General features: G+C 51.4%; 7 protein-coding genes across 7 annotated transcripts; 4 read left to right on the top strand and 3 right to left on the bottom strand.

Annotated features, from left to right (window-relative positions):
• Window positions 1-679: 679 nt before the first annotated feature.
• Window positions 680-4,327, top strand: ASPSYDRAFT_62381 (pyruvate carboxylase; the record flags this gene model as incomplete). Its single annotated transcript, XM_040850118.1, has 2 exons — window positions 680-4,162; window positions 4,220-4,327. 2 exons carry the CDS (start codon window positions 680-682, stop codon window positions 4,325-4,327), a joined length of 3,591 nt encoding a protein of 1,196 aa, XP_040697028.1.
• Window positions 4,328-4,800: 473 nt separating this feature from the next.
• Window positions 4,801-6,637, bottom strand: ASPSYDRAFT_95043 (putative carboxylesterase; the record flags this gene model as incomplete). The annotated part of the gene is made up of 4 exons (XM_040853069.1): window positions 4,801-5,819; window positions 5,884-6,162; window positions 6,221-6,244; window positions 6,307-6,637. 4 exons carry the CDS (start codon window positions 6,635-6,637, stop codon window positions 4,801-4,803), a joined length of 1,653 nt encoding a protein of 550 aa, XP_040697029.1.
• Window positions 6,638-7,807: 1,170 nt separating this feature from the next.
• Window positions 7,808-8,284, top strand: ASPSYDRAFT_95044 (uncharacterized protein; the record flags this gene model as incomplete). Its single annotated transcript, XM_040853070.1, has 2 exons — window positions 7,808-7,972; window positions 8,048-8,284. The coding sequence occupies 2 exons, from the start codon at window positions 7,808-7,810 to the stop codon at window positions 8,282-8,284; spliced, it is 402 nt and encodes a 133-aa protein (XP_040697030.1).
• Window positions 8,285-9,154: 870 nt separating this feature from the next.
• Window positions 9,155-9,871, bottom strand: ASPSYDRAFT_95045 (60S ribosomal protein uL5; the record flags this gene model as incomplete). Its single annotated transcript, XM_040853071.1, has 3 exons — window positions 9,155-9,281; window positions 9,356-9,605; window positions 9,718-9,871. The coding sequence occupies 3 exons, from the start codon at window positions 9,869-9,871 to the stop codon at window positions 9,155-9,157; spliced, it is 531 nt and encodes a 176-aa protein (XP_040697031.1).
• A 291-nt stretch (window positions 9,872-10,162) lies between these two features.
• ASPSYDRAFT_51360 (small nuclear ribonucleoprotein-associated protein) lies at window positions 10,163-11,661 on the top strand. The gene is made up of 6 exons (XM_040848279.1): window positions 10,163-10,352; window positions 10,454-10,462; window positions 10,517-10,588; window positions 10,645-11,062; window positions 11,118-11,159; window positions 11,217-11,661. The coding sequence occupies exons 1-6, from the start codon at window positions 10,326-10,328 to the stop codon at window positions 11,297-11,299; spliced, it is 651 nt and encodes a 216-aa protein (XP_040697032.1). The 5' UTR covers window positions 10,163-10,325; the 3' UTR covers window positions 11,300-11,661.
• Window positions 11,662-11,807: 146 nt separating this feature from the next.
• ASPSYDRAFT_163449 (pyruvate transporter MPC1) lies at window positions 11,808-12,612 on the top strand (the record flags this gene model as incomplete). The annotated part of the gene is made up of 4 exons (XM_040843167.1): window positions 11,808-11,880; window positions 12,077-12,149; window positions 12,271-12,429; window positions 12,537-12,612. The coding sequence occupies 4 exons, from the start codon at window positions 11,808-11,810 to the stop codon at window positions 12,610-12,612; spliced, it is 381 nt and encodes a 126-aa protein (XP_040697033.1).
• A 478-nt stretch (window positions 12,613-13,090) lies between these two features.
• Window positions 13,091-15,378, bottom strand: ASPSYDRAFT_162914 (putative amino acid transporter; the record flags this gene model as incomplete). The annotated part of the gene is made up of 2 exons (XM_040843115.1): window positions 13,091-13,255; window positions 13,318-15,378. 2 exons carry the CDS (start codon window positions 15,376-15,378, stop codon window positions 13,091-13,093), a joined length of 2,226 nt encoding a protein of 741 aa, XP_040697034.1.
• Window positions 15,379-15,519: the final 141 nt, after the last annotated feature.

A 15,519-nucleotide genomic window follows, 5' to 3' on the forward strand; every position in this document is an offset into this window, starting at 1 on the left:
TCCCGTCAACAGGATTGCATCATGGAGACGGAGAACACAAGGCCGGATGGGGGAAGAAAAAGAAACGACTTGACTTCAAGAGATGCCCGGTGTGCCGGTGAGCAACCAAATTATTTTTACTATGGATAATTGCAATATAAATTATTTGTAGGAAAGACTTGCTAGATCTGAAAGCCATTCCCAGCCTGGACGATCTGCTGTGCCCCTCATCCTCATCGTCATCGCCGTTTTGCTGCCCGCCCCTCCCCAAGGTTCCTCCTCATATATCATCAACTTCATCGCAAGCCTGCAACGTTTTCCGTCGCGTTTTCCGCCCTACTGTCTCCTCATTCTCTTCATCCTGCCAGATCTTATCCTGCATCCCCCCAATTGATCGTCCCGCAGCCTTCCTCTCTTTCCCGGTCCGACACCGGGCCTTTTTCTTGCTCTCCTCCATATAGCCTCTGTCCCCCTTCTTCCGCCGGGAAGCTCCTCCCCCCTTCAGGTGACTCATTCCTGCTCTTTTTCTGGTGCTCCGACTCTATTTCAAGAAGTCGGGTAGCTTTCCGACCTCTTCCAGAACCTTTCGATCTCTCCTCATCTCCTATCAATCTTAATTGCCTTCTTCCCCGAGCTTTCTCTTACCTCCTCTCCCCACCTCCGCCCTCCTCCCTCCTCACCACCACCACCATCACACACCATGTCTACCGTTCTCCCCCAGACCCAGCAGCCCGAGGAGGCTGTCGACGAGACGCAATTCGTCGATGACCACCAGCACCAGCACAGGGACTCTGTCCACCACCGTCTGCGGGCCAATTCGGCCATTATGCAGTTCCAGAAAATCCTCGTCGCCAACCGTGGCGAGATCCCCATTCGTATTTTCCGAACAGCCCACGAGCTGTCACTCCAAACAGTTGCCATTTTCTCCCACGAAGACCGACTCTCCATGCACCGTCAGAAGGCCGATGAGGCTTACATGATCGGAAAGCGGGGCCAATATACTCCCGTTGGTGCATATCTTGCCATTGATGAGATCGTCAAGATTGCCCAGGAACATGGCGTGCATCTGATCCATCCCGGATATGGTTTCTTGTCAGAGAATGCCGAGTTCGCTCGGAAGGTCGAGAAGGCGGGCATGGTTTTTGTTGGTCCTACTCCCGACACAATTGATGGCCTAGGTGACAAGGTCTCTGCCCGTCGGGTGGCTATCAAGGCCAATGTCCCCGTTGTCCCCGGTACCGAGGGCCCGGTCGAACGCTATGAGGAAGTCAAGGCCTTCACTGACTCTTATGGCTTCCCCATTATTATCAAGGCTGCCTTTGGTGGTGGTGGCCGTGGTATGCGCGTTGTCCGTAGCCAGGCTGATCTGCGGGACTCTTTTGAGCGTGCTACCTCGGAAGCTCGCTCGGCGTTCGGGAACGGCACAGTCTTCGTCGAGCGCTTCCTCGACAAGCCCAAGCATATTGAGGTCCAGTTGCTGGGTGACAACCACGGAAACGTTGTTCACCTCTTCGAGCGTGACTGCTCGGTTCAGCGTCGTCACCAAAAGGTCGTTGAGATCGCCCCCGCAAAGGGTCTGCCTGTTGATGTCCGTGATCGTATCCTTGCCGATGCCGTGAAGCTGGCTAAGTCCGTCAACTACCGCAACGCCGGTACTGCCGAGTTCTTGGTCGACCAACAGAACCGCTACTACTTCATTGAAATCAACCCTCGTATCCAGGTCGAACACACCATTACTGAGGAAATCACTGGCATCGATATTGTTGCTGCTCAGATTCAGATCGCTGCTGGTGCTACTCTGGAGCAGCTCGGCTTGACCCAGGACCGCATCTCCACTCGCGGCTTTGCTATCCAATGCCGTATCACCACCGAAGATCCCTCCAAGGGTTTCTCGCCTGATACTGGTAAGATCGAGGTGTATCGTTCCGCTGGTGGTAACGGTGTCCGTCTCGACGGTGGTAACGGTTTCGCTGGTGCCATTATCACACCTCACTATGACTCTATGTTGGTCAAATGTACTTGCCGTGGATCCACTTATGAAATTGCTCGCCGCAAGGTCGTTCGTGCCTTGGTCGAGTTCCGTATTCGTGGTGTCAAGACCAACATTCCTTTCTTGACCTCTTTGCTTAGCCACCCCACTTTCACTGATGGCACCTGCTGGACCACTTTCATTGATGATACCCCCGAATTGTTTGCCCTGGTCGGTAGTCAGAACCGTGCTCAGAAGCTGCTCGCTTACCTGGGCGATGTCGCCGTGAACGGTAGCAGCATCAAGGGCCAAATCGGCGAGCCCAAACTCAAGGGCGACATTATCAAGCCTATCCTCCACGACACTGCCGGCAAGCCGCTCGATGTCTCTTCGCCCGCCACTAAGGGCTGGAAGCAGATCCTTGACCAGCAGGGCCCCGAGGCTTGGGCCAAGGCCGTGCGTGCCAACAAGGGTTGCTTGATCATGGACACCACCTGGCGTGATGCCCACCAGTCTCTGCTCGCTACCCGTGTTCGTACCATTGATCTGCTGAACATCGCGCACGAGACCAGCCACGCCCTCGCCAACGCCTACAGTCTTGAGTGCTGGGGTGGCGCGACTTTCGATGTCGCCATGCGCTTCTTGTACGAGGACCCCTGGGACCGTCTGCGCAAGATGCGCAAGGCTGTTCCCAACATTCCCTTCCAGATGCTTCTCCGCGGTGCCAATGGTGTTGCCTACTCGTCCCTTCCCGACAACGCCATCTACCATTTCTGTAAGCAGGCAAAGCGATGCGGTGTCGATATCTTCCGTATCTTCGATGCCCTCAACGACATCGACCAGCTTGAGGTCGGTATCAAGGCAGTTCACGCCGCTGGAGGTGTTGTCGAGGCCACCGTCTGCTACAGCGGTGACATGCTCAACCCATCGAAGAAGTACAACCTCGAATACTACCTCAGCCTGGTCGACAAGATCGTTGCGCTCAAGCCCCATGTCCTTGGTATCAAGGATATGGCTGGTGTTCTGAAGCCTCAGGCTGCTCGTCTGCTGATCGGTGGTATCCGCGAGCGTTACCCCGACCTTCCTATCCACGTCCACACCCACGACTCTGCTGGTACTGGTGTGGCGTCCATGATTGCCTGCGCTCAGGCTGGTGCTGATGCCGTTGACGCTGCCACTGACAGCCTGTCCGGAATGACCTCCCAGCCCAGCATCGGTGCCATTCTGGCTTCTCTGGAGGGTACCGAGCAGGACCCTGGTCTTGACAGCGCTCAAGTGCGGGCTCTGGATTCCTACTGGGCTCAGCTGCGCCTGCTGTACTCGCCCTTCGAGGCGGGTCTCACTGGCCCTGACCCTGAAGTTTACGAGCACGAAATCCCTGGTGGTCAACTGACCAACCTCATCTTCCAGGCTAGTCAGCTTGGTCTAGGCCAGCAGTGGGCCGAGACCAAGAAGGCTTATGAAGTTGCCAACGATCTCCTCGGCGATATCGTCAAGGTCACGCCGACTTCCAAGGTCGTTGGTGATCTTGCCCAGTTCATTGTCTCCAACAAATTGACACCTGAGGACGTTGTCAACCGTGCAGCAGAGCTGGATTTCCCTGGTTCCGTCCTTGAGTTCTTGGAAGGTCTTATGGGCCAGCCCTACGGCGGTTTCCCCGAGCCTCTGCGCTCCAAGGCACTTCGCGAGCGCCGCCAGCTTGACAAGCGTCCTGGTCTTTTCTTGGAGCCCCTGGACCTCGTCAAGATCAAGAACGACATCCGGGAGAAGTTTGGAGGCGCCACTGAATACGATGTGGCCAGCTACGCCATGTACCCCAAGGTCTTCGAGGACTACAAGAAGTTCGTTCAGAAGTTCGGTGACCTTTCTGTTCTTCCTACCCGCTACTTTTTGGCCAGGCCTGAGATTGGCGAGGAGTTCCACGTTGAGCTTGAGAAGGGTAAGGTCCTTATTCTCAAGTTGCTCGCCATTGGTCCTCTTTCGGAACAGACCGGTCAGCGTGAGGTCTTCTACGAGGTGAACGGAGAAGTCCGTCAAGTCGCTGTCGACGACAAGAAGGCTTCCGTTGAGAATGTTGCCCGCCCCAAGGCCGATATTGGTGACAGCAGCCAAGTCGGCGCTCCTATGAGCGGTGTTGTTGTCGAGATTCGAGTCCACGAGGGCTCTGAAGTCAAGAAGGGTGACCCAATCGCTGTTCTTAGCGCTATGAAGATGGTATGCCCTTTCGAGTTTCCGATAAATGTAATCCCGTTTTAACGATGTTTTTTTTAGGAAATGGTTATCTCTGCTCCCCACAGCGGAAAAGTGTCTGGCTTGCTGGTTAAGGAGGGCGACTCTGTTGATGGCCAGGATCTCGTCTGCAAGATTGCCAAGGCTTGATTTCACGCGCAGTCCAAAAAGAAAAAAATAAATAAATAGAAAAGGCACAAAAAATATGGATCGCATATGAGTACTCCGTTCGGTGCTTCGATTTGCGTATATGGAATGAGCGAGATCTGTACCCGGCAGAAAGAATGTCGGTGTATATTTCGGTGTTGGTTAGAGAAAGATACAAACTGACTGCCATGTCTGTGGCTGGATTGGCTGATGACGGGATTATTTCAAGGTTCTCTTATTGTACTGCATGCTATTACTTTATTGACTTATTTATGATTCTACGATCAACAACCATACAATGGTTTCAGACTATCTCGAATGGCTGACTGTCTCGATATTCTTCCTATTAGACGATTTTCGAAACTCTCATAGTAGATGTATCATCGTACAATCAGGATAGTATCACAGCGTCTATTTACAAACAAGAAAGTAGTAGTCTATACAGAATAGAGTCTTCATCCCAACTCTAATCACACCTAAAGCCTCGAGGACGCGCTATCGTCAAACACCGAAACCTCCCTCAACGCCTTCCAAGTCCTCACCGCGTCATCCCAAAGCCCATCACGCCAAATCTCCACTGACCCGTCAGGCTTCAACGTCCTCATTTCCCTATGACTGCTGGTCCCCCAACCCAGATCCTGCTCACCATGAACAAGCCGAATGAATGGATCGATCACTGCATTCCTAATGATAACTTTCTCATCAGGGAGAACAATGTCGCCATTTCCCCAAAACCAGATATACTGGTCCGTTGCATGCGTGACCCCCCACTCCGGCGGCGCGGAGCGGTCCGCACATTTAAGACGGTACTCCATGCGGTACCGATGAATGAGTTTATCAACTTGTGCACCCACCGTGGGGCTACCCGCAATGGGGTTTGTGAGGGCGTAGATGAACCCGCGCTGCATTGCGTGGATCTGCATGTCGGCGTAGATGCGGCCGAAGGCGTCGGAGGTCCAGTCTTTGCAGTTGCGAGGGAGCGTGCCGTTGGGGTAGTATGCTTTCATGAGAGCGTCGACAATGGGCCGTGGGTAGTCTGCTAGTAAACGGGCGCGGAGGTAGCCAAAGGTGTTTTTGAAGGGGCGGCGGTAGGTGCCGTATAGGAAGTGTTCATCGCGGCATTCGCCAGTGATGATGTGGATGTTGCGAGCCACGAGCTTGGAGGCGAGGGTGCCGTTGTCGAGGGTGTGAAAGAGGTTGTTTGGGATGAAGGTGTTGTCTGTTGTTGGGCGGAATTCGTGCAAGTCGATGCTGGCTGCGGCGGAGAGGAGGGTGCGCTCGGGGGTGGAGCGGAGGCGGGATATTTTTTCTTGGCTGGATAGGGAAATAGGAATATTGAGGGCGGAGAGGAGTTGGTTGAATTGCGTTTGAGCGAGGCTGGGGGGTTTTGGTTGTACGGTGAAGGAGTTTGACCAGATACATGCTCGTTTGACGAGGGCTTGGGAGTCCGGTAGGTTGAGGTCGTACGTCAGTTGGTAGCAGGCGGAGTATGCGCCTGGTTGTATTTAGTATTGTTATCGAGTGTTAGACTTGATGCGGCGATGGGAATAACCAAGTACCTGCGGAGTATCCAGCGAGGGTGATTTGAGAACCGTTGCCGCCGAAAAAGCCAATGTTCTCGTTGGTCCATTCAAGGGCCATGCGCTGGTCCCAGAACCCGTGGTTTCCGACAGTCTCGCCCACAGAGGCGGCATCCTGCTCTAATTCTGAGGAATATAAGAACCCGAGGACGTTCAGGCGGTAGGCCGGCATCACAACAATGGCATTGAAATCTGTCTCGCCTAGGAGGGCCGCGGCGGAAAAGGAGTTCGGCGAGCCAAATTGTAAAAAGCCTCCATCTACCACGGGCGTTAGTCCCCGTCGTTGGGAGATAAGGTATATACCGGGGTTACGTACGGATGAAGAAGAGCACAGGCCATCCTGTGTGAGAAAATTCGCGTCAGAATCCCGAGATTGAGGGAAACCCACATTGAGATACATACCGTTTTCCGGAGGGTCTCCATGGGGAACCCAGACGTTACACTGGAAGCAGTCCTCATTTCCAGCTGCTGTGCTTGAGAGGTTAAAAAAGGTCGCCTGTGGACAACTCTGCGTGGCGCCAGGACATTGGTAAGGGCGGTCCTTGGTGCCGTAACTATATGTCAGGGGCAATTTCTGAGCCTTTCGCCAGCGTTTTGTTGGAGGCAGAGCATAGCGGAGTCCGCCAAAGTAATGACACAGTGGTGTGTTAGAAGACCTAGTTGAGATAGTACACCCTTGTATGTATCCTCGGGTATCGAGAGATTTTAAGTACGGTCTCTGTATCGTCTCCATCGTGAAGTGTGCAAGTTTCGAGAGCTTCCGGACGTTGTCCTTTGGACCTTTGATGACAATGTACTCGATGGGTTCACCAATTCCAATTGGTGAAGCGACACGGCTGACTGAGATGTTTACCGGCTCTGGAAGACGGAAGTGCCCAGTTTGGCGGTGCTTGGCCGGAAAGCAAACAAGGGAAGCTGGCCATGCAAAACGGATGAGGAGAAATAGAGCTGGAGGTGATAAGAATATGCGGGGAGAGCTCGGCGCTAGATTGGGGCCCGCAAGCCACGTGAGAAAGCGTTCTTTCGGCGATGCTGCCTGTGATATCTTTTCGTTGTGAAAACAACCTGAATAGACACAGTACTCTCTAAGTATGTGTTGATAGTGTTCTATTTATGCTGCTGGTCTTCCGCCAGAAATAAATCGTTCCGGGACAACATAGTTTGTACCCCTGAGCCAGGACTATCAAAGCGGATGCTACGATGCAGTGACAGGTAGGCTGCAGATGTCTCGACATTATTGAAGCAGAGCTAGAGGAATTAACCATGACTGAGGGACCAGCTGACATCTGATCATCCATGGCTCGTTCTGGCCTGTTCAAAGTTTCCTTCTTCGCGGCTCCCCCGCACTTGGAAAAGCGTTTGACGTCAGCTTTGATTCAATTGGAAGCAACGACATCATGATCTGATTGAAGCGGCATTGCGATCCCAGCACGCCCGTGGATCTAGACTGTTGGCCTGGCCGGGGTCCGTAGGAGCTATTTTCCAATCAAGGCCTCGAGGTGTAGGATTTACAAAGCGCATGATCCGCTATTGGCACATTCCATACGTTGCTCTCTCTGGACTACCACTGGGGTCACGGTAGTGGTGCATTCCCTCATCCAGGGTTTGTTTCGAGCATTGAGGGTTACCTGCTTACCCCTCTTTCCATTATATAAGTCTCCCGAGGGACTTCTTGCATCCATACACAGTGAAACCCATCGTTTACGGAGTTTTTATATCTATCAGTCAGCATTAGCCTCCAAGTAAGTCTTCCGCTTGTTATTTGCCTTCCTGGGGCTCTACCTCGAAGCAGTCCCCTTTCTATCCAATATTTAACAGAAATGAGTGACGTCCTCGACTCATTACTGACCTTTAAATAGCTATCTTCATTTCCTCCTCCAACGAAAGTCCATTTCCAAGGACAATGAATGACGATAAACCTCAATCTCCGCCCCGTCATTGGCACGGGCCTGTTGGTAACCGCTATGAGCATCACAATGTATGGGTGGTAGGAGGTCCTGCTTCATCCTACATGGCCTCACGACCTTCAACATCTACTACCGATGCATTTGCCACCAGTGAAAGACGGGTAAGTCAAAATACATTCTATTATCGTTCTGAAACCCGCCTTTTCGTAGAGTACTACTAAATTGACACTTTATAGTCTTCTAGTGCATCCGATACCTCCGCAAATGCAGGTGAACGCAGCCCTCCGTCAGTAGGGGAGCGAAGGAGATCTAGTGGTCATGGTCCGTCGTCGTTGTTTGAGAGCCTAACCAGCCAGAAGCGGAACTCAAATGATGGCTCCCTTGCAGCACGCAGACAGAGTTGGAGTGAGCAGTCACAGCCTGGCGGTTTCTTTTCCAAATGGTGGTCTGGTTACACAGGCGGTAATAAATGAGTTCTAGGCGGATGATTGTAGCGCAGTGGGCGTATGTATTTCTTTTTCTTGTAATGCGCGTTTGGTTATTGCATGCCTCTTTTTGAGTATTAACGGGTTGGAACCTTGAACATCCAAGTTTCGATGCCGAGGCAGATTAGGGTGTCAAGTCAAACTGATAGGGCAATTTGAACTTGATCTTTCTCAGTTGGGTTTCGTCTGCAATAAAAATCTTGAGTAACAAGTGGACGAGCAGTCGTGGACCAATATTCAAGTGGACAGCGTCGTTTAACTGTCGTAAGGAAGACCGGCGCATAAACCGTAGGCACAGTGTTCTCTAGAGCAAAAATAAATTCCATTCCAAAACCTGGCAGTTACGGTGTAGATGAGATTGTCCGGGTGAACATAGGCACTACTGCCCACCGGAAACTACAAGCTGTTGCTGAAGAATCGCCCAGTGTTACATGGCTACGATAAGGGCGGTACCGTTGGTGTCATACGCTAAGATCCAAGGATTGGAGCCAGATACTACATATATCACTAATTCCCGTTCGGAAACGGGCAGTGATACAAACTCGAAAGGAGATCGAGTCTCACGGCCAGAAACAAACAAGGCATGGACCCCTCGACGGGTGTGCCTGCACAGCATCATGTAGTACTTTTCATCAATGGTTATGCGGAAATCATCACCCTTCGTGAAGCCTTCATTGTGAAAAGTGGATGCGTTTTTGGAAATTTGTAGTTTGATATTCTAACACGCCTAAATCATGTCGTGGTAGAAGCCGAGCGAGAATCATTCGAGAACGCCCGCCAGAAATTTTTTCCTTGATCAATTCATAATCACAGACCACCGCAGTTCACCGCTTGAAGAGTCCCCCTTAATGGAATAATTTACCGGATAATGCCGTCGAAGCGCTGCTTGAACCACCTCATGGTCTCGTTCTGGTTGATGCGGTGGTTGGCGCCGATGGCGGCCTTGCAGCGGCGGCGCTTGGCAACACGCTCACCGGGGCGGGTCCTATTTTCAATGTCAGCCCTGATAGCCTTCCCAGGACATGCTTGTCCATAGTATAGATGTAGAGTTCAACTCACATGCAGCAGTAGAAGTCCATGCCGTAGATACCAATGTTGGGGTCGTACTTGATACCAAGATCGATGTGCTCGCTGATACCGAAGCCGAAGTTACCGGTCTCGGAGAAGTTGCGCTTCCTCAGCTCGTATTCCTTGACCTTGAGGCCACGCTCGAGGATCTCCTCGGCCTTGGGGCCACGGACGGTGACGTGGACGGCGATCTTTTCGTTACGGCGGATACCGAAGGTACGGACGGTGTAGCGGGCCTTGCCTGTTGTGCGTTTCCATCTCGTCAGCCATTCCATCCTTTTTCTACCCTTCAAAGATTTCCCATCCGTCGTTTCGTTTCTGTCCAGGTATAATCGAAAACCGGGTTTCCTTACTGTAGACCGGAGTCTGACCGCTCAGCTGCTCGAGCACCTTAGCAGCACGGGTAAGTCTGTCACCAGACTCGCCGACACTGATGTTGAGCACGAGCTTCTGGACGCGCAGCTCGCGCATGGGGTTGGTGCTCTTGTCCTTGGCTTCCGACTGCATTGGCGTAGATAATTAGTTTCCGAGAATATAAAGTAGATTCGATAATGTGTTGTAGGGGTTATTCGAACATACCATGGCGACTGATTTGGCGTGGACTGGTCGACTCGTTGAATGGAAGAATCTCAAGGAATCGGTCAATCCGGAAAAGTTGTGTGAACTTCGACTGTGGGTGAGTGTGGGAAGCGAGAGCCCTTAGCGGCTTGGCAGAATCGGTTGGCGCTTATCTGCAGAGCCGCGCGCCTATAGTCACGGGATTCCGGGATCCGCTATCCGCAGACCTAACCTTAGAGAGTCGCAGTGTCGATACCGAAGGTCTTTACCTGGCTGGACTTTCCTCAGAAGCGCACAGGTGCTGAAGTGAATACAAGCTAGAAGATTTCTTCTGCTGATTCGCTCATACACATTCTTTGGTTTTACACTCAAGTCGCATTCGTGCGCACTTTTCTCAAGCAAGATGGCAGCCAACAAGCAGGGAAAGATGGTGAGTTTCCTAAAAGACCTTCCCCCTAAGCTTACATTTTCTTGCAATTGCGTGGCGTGTAATTCATCAGTATTGCTGCTGACTTTTAAATCTTCCTCTAGCAAAACCTCGTAAGTGATGTTTGGGTAGTGAGCCGTACGCGTGAAAATCTAACATGATTCTAGATCAACTACCGGATGAGAGTTACCCTGAACGATGGGAGACAGATGACGGGACAGATGCTCGCATTCGATAAGGTGTGTTAATTTCAATTGATGCTCTGCGTATCCGCGGTCGTTGACGTTTTCCCCAGCACATGAACCTGGTCCTCGCCGATACAGAAGAATTCCGACGTGTCAAGCGGAAAGCCAAGTCGGCCCCCGGAAACGCGCCCCTCGTTGAAGCGGAAGAAAAGCGAACCCTTGGTCTAACGATTGTGCGCGGTACTCATGTCGTTTCCTGCTCCGTCGATGGACCTCCTCCAGCCGACCCCTCAGCACGACTTGGAACTGGTGGCCCCAATGTTCCCAGTGCCGCCGCTACTCTCGCCGCTGGCCCTGGAATTAGCAAACCCGCTGGACGTGGTCTGCCGGTTGGACTTGGAGGACCTGCTGCTGGTGTCGGTGGTCCACCTCCTCCCCCGGGTGGTTTCCCAGGATTCCCTCCTGGTGGTTTCCCAGGTGGTCCCCCACCGGGCTTTGGTGGACGAGGAGGCCCTGGAGCTGGACCCCGTAAGTTTTATTTTATTCTTATACTTTTGATATGCACTGTTCTAACAAATATTAGCCGGCTTCGCTCCTCCCCCAGGATTCGGTGCTCCTCCAGCTCGTAAGCATCCCTCTTAAGAATTGCAACGATATTGTGGACTGACTTTTTCTGCTCTAGCTGGCGGTTTCCAGCCCCCGCCTGGATTTCAGCCTCCGGGTCAAGGCCGGGGATATCCTCCACCAGGTTTTGGAGGGCGGTGATTTGAAAAGTGAAGGGAGTGGTATGATGGCTTGACAATACAACTGTAGCTGCGTTGTTACTATCGACGGCAAAGGACAAACGGATATCTAAGCGGAATTAAAAGAGCTGCCTACCAATTCGTCTACTCTTGGCTAGGGAACAGCACCTCAATTTTCACCAGGCAAAGGCGTTGCGGCGTGTGCGGATGCAAGGAATGCCGAGAGAAATACATGGTCAAACACGGACTCTAGGAAGCAGAGTTGTAATGCTAGGTCTGCATCAAGCACTATTTTATAGTGATTCTTAATACTACATGAAAACAGAAAAATAATTAATTCACTCTCATTTGCCGTCTGACCAGTAGTACGGGCATGGAATTGGGGTAACTCACGTGACCACCCCGAAAGACTCCGCCCGGCAGCGATCTGCCGGGCTTCGGTGATGACCAAAACGCCTGCTCTCGAGTCTTGTTCCCAGCTCGTCCCCGACCAGCAGCTGCCTTACACAACAACGCACAAGCTCAACAAGATGGCCGCTGCAATCAAAGCGATCAATGCAAAGATCCGGTCCAACAAGGTCGCGGACTATGTCTGCTCGACCCGTAAGTTGCATTCCTGTTTTGCGCTTCTTCAAACCAATTCCCGAAATCGGCCTCAGAGCTATGGTCGACATGCAATTTGACAATATGGGAAACGATACACCCATGCGTTACCGTAGCCTCCAGCGACATAATGTTCACTTCTTTATTATCAACAAACATTTCGGATGAGCATTGATTGACTTATAATTCTCGTCAGATTTCTGGGGCCCTGTCTCCAACTTCGGTATCCCCGTTGCGGCTGTGATGGATACACAGAAGGATCCGGAACTGTACGTCTCAAAATCAGAACTAACAAGTGTAGCGCCGCTGGCACCCGTGGGGCGCTCTGCTGCTTCTATCCCTTGTCTCTTTCCTGATAAGCATAAACTAACACAGATATGACATCTACAGCATCTCCGGCCAAATGACCGGTGCCCTGGTTATATACTCCGCTACCTTCGCGCGCTACGCCCTCGCCGTCACTCCTGCCAACTACCTCCTCTTCGCCTGCCACGCTATCAACTTCTCCGCTCAGAGTACCCAAGGATACCGCTATCTGAACTACTGGAAGTATGTCCCGCCTATTCCCTTCCCGGTGTTTTGCCTGTGGCATGTGGATTTTTGGGCTTGTTTGCATTGTATTGTGACGCTAATATGGTTTTCTTTACTTGGTTTAGCTGGGGAGGCCGTGAAGCTGCACTTGCTGCGCAGGCGGCGCAGAAGGGCAAAGATGCTACTGAGGCGGGTGCCTAAGAAGGGGGCATTTATCGCCTGGTGATTTGGGATTCTGTGTTACCTATCTATATATTAGTGCTAGACCGGCTTTGTACTTATTCAGGAATCGATGAAGCGACCATGGTCGACCGTATGTTTTAATCCGGTAAGAGGTAGCCGTGTAGTTGTCCTATTATATCTCGCATTTTCCGGAGGGGATGGCACGGAATTAAATGGATCTGATAATCTGGCAAGGCCTTTTAATTGGGCTGGAAGTTACAGGATGATGAATTTATTCAAGCTATTTAAATCAAATCATATCTCGCTAGATACCTAAACATACCAACCGGGACCGTACAGGTGAGAGAAACAGTGGACTCTTCCACAGAGCTGGTTAGTTTTATCATGGGGTAAAGTCGCTTGCATTAACAGCTTGAATCAGTAGCATGTTGGTCGTTTAGCATTGTTGTTCTATAGACAGCACAGAGCAATGAGGATTGCTAAGGCTGTACATGGATCATGGGTCACAATATCCAGGGGCCTTGGTATTATCACCGTGAACCCAGTTATTGAGTGTCAATGCTGTAGTATAGATGCAGCTGACGACTCCGAAGCAAGCAAGCACTATGTCTGCAATCTTCTGTCGTCTGGATCGTGCACAGGCCCTATAATGCAGGAGCGGCTACGTATAAGAGTTAGCTAGTTATAAGACGAATAAAGCTTTATATTGGGGCTGAACCGTACCGGGTAAACATAGATAAGGGGAACGCAGGCGAAGCTGCCGACAAGAGAGACAAACTTGTCCAGATCATCGGCGCCGCCCCAAGCAACAAAGGCGCAGATCATTACGAGGAAGAATCGAAAGCCGTTTTTCTTCCACTTGATACCGGGATTATACTTGCCACTGCGCGTGAATAACTCATTCTCCATAATTCGGATAGCCGGGAAGAGCTGGAGCGGGGTGCTCAAGAGGATGGCCAAAGAGTAAAGGAACTGAACAGCATTCACAAGCTTATCATCCTGCGGGAGGTTGAGGAGAATCACGGTCTTAGTTGCTGTGCCGTAAGCTGCATAGCTGATGGCGCCAGCCGACAGGAAAATGATCGTGATGATGACCATAATGCCACCCAAGACTCCTGTAAATTGTTTGGGATGCTTCATCGACTCTTGAATGGGGATGATAAGGCCAACACCCTCGTAGGTGAAGATAGCAGTTCCAATAAAGAGTGTCCAAGTTGACGGGTTGAATGATATAATATCAGCAACACCACCCTGCGCGGATATTGTGAGAATATCGTAGTAAAACAGGTAAACCAGGCCCAGGAGGATAAATAAATCTGCAATGAGAGCGGTGAATCCGAGCTTGCTGATGTCTCTAATCAATGAGAGGGGCAGGAAGATGACCAATTGCATTAAAACCATGAACTTGATGTCAATGAAAGATTTGCAACTGCTGACAGCAAGTACAAAAGCTTGGAGGTTCTCAGCCGTAAAAACGATGTATGCAGACACAAATCCCAACTGGCTAAGGACGATCGAAAAGAGAATGACCCGGCGCATATGCTTTCCAAAGAGTGCGCCTCCAATGTCACCGAATGAACCCTCAATCTTCAACCGCGTATTTACGAGAAGAATGAAGCAGTAGAAACTGAGCAATGAAACAGCGAGCAGCACTAGACTGCTGAAAAGCATGCCCCCGTTTAAAAAGGCCCTCGGGAGGAATAGAACTCCAGTACCCACGAAAGATTTGAGAAGAAGTAGTGCTGCTCCAGTTCTTGTGTTCGTTCCGGTTCCTCCACGGGGCTTGCGCCTTCTTTTACCAGGTGTTTCGGGGCGAAGAAGAGCAGAATCCTCACCCGGTTCTCGTTCTTCTGATTCGTCCCAGGCGTCCGAGGAAAAGTACTCGTCAGGTCCAAGCACTTCATCATCTTCTTCTAATTCTTCACCCGCAAAGTGGCCATAGAGGGTCAGGAACTCCAGGAAGCTTGTCGTCGGAAGCTGAGGTGGAGCAGGAGACGCCCCGGCCCTTGCATCAGGGTCCCCCGGATAAGGGCTTCCGGCTGTTCTGCGCAAGTAATCCCTTCGAAATCCACCTGGGACACGAATGCTGTTGATGTTCATAGTATCCTCCTCAGGAGTAGGTCGATTAAAATGGAAGCTCCTGCTGCGCTGATGTTTTCGGATGGAACCGCCTTCTTCCGCTTCCTCAGCCCATCTGTAAACTTGTCTAGTGATGTCACCCCCTTGAAGTTGTAGACTGGAGAATTCGTCGTCCGCGTTATTGGTGCCGTCTCCAGAGTATTGACCATGTCGACCCTCCACCGGCTGCACTAAATGCCTCTTGACGATTTCCGGGTCCTCATACGGGGCGGCAGAGTATTCTGACCCTTCTTTCCAAGGTTCTTGATCGAAAGAGCCGTAATTCGACCGAACTTGCACATTTTGGTTGAAAAGAGGGGACTCGGTATGTCTTGGCGAGGCCCCAAATCTTGGAGGCGATCGGCTCAGGCTATCCTGAAGGCCAGACGCAATCATAGACTGCCCAGGACCTGGAAGAGACGAGAGGTCATCAACTTTGCCAAGATCTTGCGTTTCGTCCGCGGGTACTGGAACCGGTATCTGTCTCGTGGACACAGAGTTGGGTGCAGATGGTACAGGAGATGCTAGTCGAGCTATTGAAGCATGCCTTACAGATGCGTCTGGAGTGGGAGACCCTGAGCGACGTAGAGAGGTTGCTATCGGAGATGACCGAGGGTTTTGGGATGACGAGCCCTCCCCGTTGTCATACCTTCCTGGAGACGCCATACCACCGGGAATATAAAAAGGATATGCCTAGCGAATGACCGATAAAGTATTCATTAATCGCAATACACGGGCCTAGTTGTCCGAATGATTTGAACAGCGATTAGAAGCTCTCAGTGGAGAGGATAGAATGACGCGAAGGCG

The sequence above is a fragment of the Aspergillus sydowii genome (genome assembly GCF_001890705.1).
Source record: "Aspergillus sydowii CBS 593.65 unplaced genomic scaffold ASPSYscaffold_17, whole genome shotgun sequence".
NCBI classification, from domain to species: domain Eukaryota; kingdom Fungi; phylum Ascomycota; class Eurotiomycetes; order Eurotiales; family Aspergillaceae; genus Aspergillus; species Aspergillus sydowii.